This window comes from Abramis brama, assembly GCF_963993115.1.
Source record: "Abramis brama genome assembly, chromosome: 21".
Lineage (NCBI taxonomy): Eukaryota > Metazoa > Chordata > Actinopteri > Cypriniformes > Leuciscidae > Abramis > Abramis brama.
The window spans coordinates 18895365-18902704 of NC_139983.1; the positions used below are offsets into that span (position 1 = coordinate 18895365).

The 7340-nt window shown below is 38.6% G+C and overlaps 1 protein-coding gene across 1 annotated transcript; it reads left to right on the plus strand.

Annotated features, from left to right (window-relative positions):
- The first annotated feature begins 3961 nt into the window (after positions 1–3961).
- Positions 3962–5897, plus strand: LOC311072226 (D(1C) dopamine receptor). Its single transcript, XM_084097090.1, has one exon. It carries the CDS (start codon positions 4098–4100, stop codon positions 5433–5435), a length of 1338 nt encoding a protein of 445 aa, XP_083953216.1. The 5' UTR covers positions 3962–4097; the 3' UTR covers positions 5436–5897.
- The last annotated feature ends 1443 nt before the right edge of the window (positions 5898–7340 follow it).

Sequence of the window (7340 nt, forward strand, 5' to 3'; positions counted from 1 at the left end):
CTATCTATCTATCTATCTATCTATCTATCTATCTATCTATCTATCTATCTATCTATCTATCTATCTATCTATCTATCTATCTATCTATCTATCTATCAAAAGTAAAAGTCAAAATGACCACTAGAGGACGGCAGCACAAGCCTTATGGGTTTAGGGATTTATTCGACACCTATGTAACATAAATAAACCGATTAAAAAAAACATCTTAACATCTGTAGTAGGCTATTGGTAGTTTTATATTTTTATAAATAATTATAATGCATGTTTTGGATTTCACTAATTTGATATAAATTCCCAGTAGCCTATTCCACAGCTTTTCTTAAACAGGTTTGTTTTTGAAGGTTACAGGATTTCCCCCTAAATTTACTCAAGTAATATAATATGACACTATTGCATTGTTATTTAAATTCCATAAGAGACCTTGTGTAAGCTTTCTTTTTTTTGCAAAAAAAAAAAAAGGATGCATTTCACACTTTGAATTCAAGAGAATGTAGACTCTGGCTTTTCATGTCTCATGCAGTATTCATAAATTAAAATCCATTGTGTTATTTTCTGGGTATATCGTGAAGGCCAGATTATATTCATTAGGATGCATTCGTTTTAGCCATTGCATTAACATTAATGCGCTAAATTCTCACAGTGTTGATGAAAAGGAACACGTTTAGGGAAGACAGTAAATTATTAACCACACTCTTGAAATGAGTATAAAACAGATGATGTGCTCACTGGGTGCCAGATGAACAAAAAAACTGGAAAATTGCACAAGCAGGTTTTGTGTATGTGTGTGTGAGTGAAATACTTTAAATGATCCTATGGAGCCTTTCAGTATACCATTACTGCAGAAAGAAATATTGCAGTATCCAGTAACATGTTTGACAGGTTAATAAAATGGTGTTCCTCAGTGAATGAGGACTGGGAAACGTAAAACCAAAACCAAGAGATGCAGCTCGACGCATATAGGCTACAGCAGTTCTATATAAACACTGTTCTCAAGACAGCATGCAGCTTTTCAGACTTTTAAACTTGTTTAAACAAGTATCTATTGGACCTAGTCTTGTACTACTGCCAGTAGGGGGTCAATCTTCAGCTGGCTGGCAGGAGCCGCCACTGGCATGTCACGTGACCTGTCAGTGGCTGGCTGGCAGTCTGCTTTGGCATGTTTCAGAAACCATTTATTTTTGGCAGTTTTTGTGTTCCTCCCTCTCTAGCTCATTTACAGTTTTTCTCAGTCGCTTTGGTGCATTTCTCAGATCAGAAATGAAATTCTCAAAACTACTTGTTCAACCTCCACATCATCTAGTCACTTGTGCACATCATAAAAGCAGTTTCTCATTCTTTTGAACAAGTTGCGATTGCTTTGGTACATTCATGCAATTGATTATGTACAATTGTCTGCGGTTTCCTACATTATCAGTTGCTAATGCCATGTTGCTCAAAATGTATTAAATAGTTATCTGTGCAATAGTCTTACCCCTCAAAACATCTAGTCATTAGGTCATCGTATAAGTCATTAAATGCAAAATGGTTGATCTAGTTGTCATAAACTGTCAAGCATATTTTCTACACATTTCTATTAGACTTTTTGTAAATGTGCCATGAATTGATGAATTGTGCAGGTGAATCTTACTTTCATTAATGAAGAGATTAATGATGTAGATCAACCAATGAGAAACCAGTTCTCTGAAATAGCTCAAAGTTGCATCTCATGAACCTTCAATTGGCAAGCATATATACAGTGCTGCATGCAAGGGGTCTTTCCTGTGTTTGCCTGTCTAATGTTGTATTTTCGCCTTTGTGCCCCTATTTCTTTTTCTTTACAATAATATTGTAATTTTTATTATTATTTTTTTTTGGTCAGACCTCTAGTAAAAGTGTAACTGTGAATCCTATCCAGTCTCTTTCAATCAATAACTCACATACAGTACTTTTGAAATGGATATATGGCACTCATGTCACCAGAGGTATCACAAGAGGGGACTGTATCATTCCCACTCGAAAAAGTGCCTTTAGTCAGTCAGCGTTCTCTGTAACAGCAACTAAACAGTGGAATCTATTGCCAAGGATGATAAGAGAAACAGACACTTATCGTTCTTTTACTGGTCAGCTTAAGAACTGGCTAATTGATAATCAGATATGTGCACATTAGACTACTGACTGTCTACTGAGAATTGTTGCTTGTTAGCAGATTGTCTTGTGTCAGACTTTGAAATTTCTCATTATATTTAGCCTATATTGTGTGCTGACGTTGCTTGTTACTTATTGTGGTGTGTTGTATCTGTTTTATTATTACTTTTCTATGTTGTTATTACTTGTGGACTGTAAAAAGTCATTTTATGTTTTTTATATTTATATTTAGGTTGCCTTTATAATAACTGGCCAGGGACAACAGATGAAAATTAGCCTGTTGAGCTAACTCTGGCTCATTTACAGTTATTTTACTGTTAATCAATGAGCACTGTCCCTGTAAAATAAACAAATAAATGAAATGAAATTAAATTAAATGGAATATAGAAGAAGTGCAGCTTTACATTTCAGTAACTGTCATCCAAACTGTTGCCATAGTTTACATCAGGTAATACTAACAGAGTGCAGTGTTTTATTGACAACATGACTAAACATTTTTACTATCAGAAGGACCTTTCATTCTGATGGCACTGATATGTTAATTGACATAAATACTTACTTTTGAGAGATGAACTAAAGATTTTGAGTAAGTTACAGGCTTTTAAAGGTAATCCAATGTGTGGTGCTGTTTGTACGAATTGTTTTGAGAAGGCACATACTTCTTTGCAAATATTAAGGATGATTTGAGAAATGCACCAGAAATGATCAAGACTGGTTGCTTACTGACGCTTTGCTGGACGCTCAATCCAGCCAGCTGCGGTTGAACTGCGAATATAACGCGTTGTCTGTCACTCTCGCTGCAATGAAATACATTGTTTTCTTTTCATGAATGTAATCTCATGCATTTATTCTTTTGTATGATTGTCATTTTAGAGAATTGTATCCCAATTAAAGCAGTCAAACAGCCCTGATCACGACTGGTTGCTTACTGACGTTTTGCTGGATGCTCAATCCAACCAGCTCAATCAAAGACGCTCAATCCAATCCAGCCATTCTCGGTTGAACTGCGAGTAGGCCCTATAAGCCATTTGACTGCTTTAATTGGGATAACCGGCCCCAAAATTTCAATCATACAAAAGATCATAAAATCATATCAACAGATGCATATTAAATGAGCTAGAGAGGGAGGAACACAAAACACAAAAACTGCCAAAAATAAATGGTTTCTGAAACTTGCCAAGGCAGACTGCTAGCCAGCCACTGACAGGTCACGTGACATCAGTAGCGGCTCCTGCCAGCCATCTGAAGATTGAACCCCCTAATTTTGAATAGAATTATGTAAAATGATTCAGAGAGTTAGTTGACATTAATTTAGCATATTTTAATTAAATAAAATGTTTGAATTTAAATGTGTAGTTATCACCTTCATTATATATAATGTTTAGCGAAAACAATCAATCAATCAATCAATCACTGTGCCTTTTAAATCGCTTCAACCAATTACAACTGACTCCCAAAAGTTAAATTAAGAATGTCACTGAATTACGAATGCCACTGAATCGATCCGAGCTAATTTGGATGATTCAACAGCATGCAGAACTTTGCATCTTTAATAATAATAACAACCATAATTCAATTGTCAGTTGTTACCATTGTCATTTATCATAACACTTTTGTTTGGAAAGTGTTATTGTTTACAGTATCTTCTGTCCATAATTCCTGCAGACCTTTGAAATGAGATTTCAAGTTAATTGGCAAGTCATTCGGAGGGAATGAATGTTTGTGTGGATCACACAGAGTCAGCGGTGTGGACATAAACCAATCACAAAGCGAGAACTTCTCGAGCGAGACTCAACAGCGCATGAATGTGGGTCATTCCGCGCGCTCATCACCGGGAACGGACGCAGGTTTCCCAACTTGCCAACATGGGACAGAGCTGGATATCGGACAGGTCATTCCTAACGAATAGCCTATCCTAAAACAAGGTAACTGGCCATTATGAAGAGCTTTGGTGAGATGCAATATTAACGGATATGTTCGTAGAGATGGAGAACGGTACAAACCACACGCAGGACCGCGCGCACGGAGCGCAGGAGCAAGATAATGGAGACGGGCAGAACAGCGTGCGAGCTCTGTTGGGTTTCGTGCTCTTCCTCCTTATTATCTCCACACTACTCGGCAACACGCTCGTGTGCGCCGCCGTGGTCAAATTCAGGCACCTGCGCTCCAAAGTGACCAACTTTTTCGTTATTTCTCTGGCGGTTTCGGATCTCTTCGTGGCCGTTCTGGTGATGCCGTGGGAGGCGATATCCGCGGTTGCGGGCACGTGGCTCTTCGGCCGGTTTTGTGGCATTTGGATAGCCTTTGACATCATGTGCTCTACCGCGTCCATCCTCAACCTGTGCATCATCAGCGTGGACCGCTACTGGGCCATCGCGAGCCCGTTCCGATACGAGCGCAAGATGACCCACCGGGTGGCTTTCATGATGATCGGGGTGGCGTGGACCTTGTCCATCCTCATCTCCTTCATCCCGGTTCAACTCAACTGGCACATGGCGGAGGAAGGTGAGGAGGGCACAGCGGGTAATGGCACCGACTACAGCGACAACTGCAAAGCCAACCTAAACCGGACGTATGCAATCTCGTCTTCGCTGATAAGTTTCTACATCCCCGTAATCATCATGATCGCCACGTACACGAGGATATTCCGTATTGCGCAAACACAGATCCGCAGAATCTCCTCTTTGGAGAGGGCAGTGGAGCACGCGCAAAACCACCACCATTCCAACGACTGTTCTAACGAGAACTCGCTGAAAACCACCTTCAAGAAAGAGACCAAAGTTTTAAAAACACTCTCGATCATTATGGGGGTTTTTGTGTTCTGCTGGCTACCGTTTTTCGTACTCAACTGCATGGTGCCCTTCTGCCAGTGCGTGAGTGACACTACCTTCACCATCTTCGTGTGGTTTGGATGGGCCAATTCCTCCCTCAATCCCGTCATCTACGCGTTTAACGCGGACTTCAGGAAGGCGTTCTCCTCGATTTTGGGTTGCAATAAAATTTTCCCCAGCACAAACGTTGAGACGGTGAATTTCAGTAACGAGCTGGTGTCCTATCACCACGACACGACACTTCAGAAGGAAGCGCAGCCGCTGGCCATCCAGATGGTGAACCCTCGAGAGGAGCCGAGTCTCCCGTTCGATAAGAATTCGGTTACATCGAACGTGTCCCGGAATCACAAAAATATGCACTTGCCCAACATCGGACAGTTTGAGTGCGACGGGGAGATTTCCCTGGACACTATCACACCATTCACCTCCACGGGACTCATGGAGTGCGAGGGAATCCCAGGTCAAATAATCACTGAATGACTCAGCGAGTTTTTGGGGGTAGCCAAGTTTTGTTTTGTTTTGTTTTTACCGTGCCAAAGAAAGCCAAAACGAACTGAACGAGTTTCATTCTACATTACACAAGAATGCATTTCAAATAACTTTTCGGTAACCAAAAAGTAGGCTATGTCTTATTTTCGCCTGCCACAAAAACACGTTTGCTCGAGTATATAAATACTGTTGTTGTTTATCACTTCATAAGATTTTTTTTTTACAAACATAAAACAAATTTGGAGACTGGAAGATTTGCGTGAGACAAACCACAATAGGCCAAGATATAGTCCTATCGTTATAAATTACTTAGGTGAAAGTCCCATGAAAGTCAGCATATTCAACAGCACAATTAAGCGATTTTATTCAATCTTTGATTGACGCTGGTGGAATGATAAACTCAAATCCTACATAGGCTACTGCATGAAGTGGGTCACATGACCCTTATTGACCTCAGTGGCTTTCTTGAAAGAAAACACAGATTCTATCTTTATTTTAAGCATAATTAAATAACTTAATTGATTAAGCACAAATGTTTTTGTTCATTTGCCATGTACATATAGCCTACAGTAAAATAAGAATTTCAGTATAACTAATTGTATGTTGTGTTAGGCTATTACATGTGTTTTAATGTGAGAAATTTCAATTTGCTTGCAACTTTTGCAGATTATGTAGCTATAATCATTGAGCACATTTAGCACATCCTCCACTGCTTTTTACACAATAGTCTCATATATTTGTCATATAGCCACCTCCATCACAGCTCTGCACATATTGGCATTCTCTTGGCTAACTTAATGAGGTGCCATCTGGAATGCTTTTAACAGCCTCCTGAATTGAGATCCATGATGGAGACTTATTGTTTGCTTTTCCTTCACTCCCCGGTCCATATGCTTAATTGTATCTACAAAATTATTTCAAGCATTAGAAAGCATGAGAAACATTCATTTGGTCAAATGTCTAATCCTCTTTAGCGCTAATGATCACACACAGATCTTAAAACACATTGATCTGAAATTCCTAATACTTTTAAGAGTTGACATATCCAAGTTAAGGTTACTGATTCTGACCTTAAAGGTGCATAAAATACCTTTGCATTTTTTTCTTCTTAAATATCATTTTAATCACTTGCAATCATTTGTATTCATTTAGTGCATTTAGAGGCAATATATTTTGAGGTCATGTAATAAGATATTTTTTTTACTGGTTGAATGTGACAACCAGGTCATTCCTTCAAGAGATAGAATGATTTATGTCTCAACTCCTCCCTGTTTCTAACCTACTTCATGCTGGATTACATTATGTGATAAATAAGCATGGGGTTTCTCATGGTAAAATACAGAATACCACAAACAGGAATCTGGGCATTAAGACAGTAGCAGTGGAACTCTCATTCATAGATCCTGTTCTAAAACTGATCATGTTGTATAAACATTGCATGGGGTTCTTAAGTTTATATTTTTTGCAGAGTTGGTCTATTCAGCACAGCCTCCTTGATCAAGCAAGGAGAGTATGATCATGAAATGTATAGGCAGCTGAGAAATAAAATAAAAATAATGAAAAAGCAACATCAGCATAAATCATAAAATCTTTCATCTATAATGATGAATATTTATTTAGGCCACTGTCTGACTCTTTTGAAGGGGTGGAGTGGAATCCACTGCTGCTTCAATGTATTCGTAATGAGTGATTATAATCAAGGTGTTAATCAATATTTTTCCTTCTAAATATCACAAGTTGAATTACTTCTCTGGAGATTTTACTTTGTTATAGAAGTTACCAGTGTGATTACTGAAATGTCCTTTTCATGTATTTTTTAATGTCTGTATTTGATATCTGAATGCAGTAACAGTGCTTGCTTATTTATCCCAGCTTCCAGAAATGAAATAGGGACTG

What these genes read in the sequence shown, in the direction of transcription:
- LOC311072226 (XM_084097090.1), top strand. Translation starts at nt 4,098, where the DNA reads ATGTTCGTAGAGATGGAGAACGGTACAAACCACACGCAGGACCGCGCG.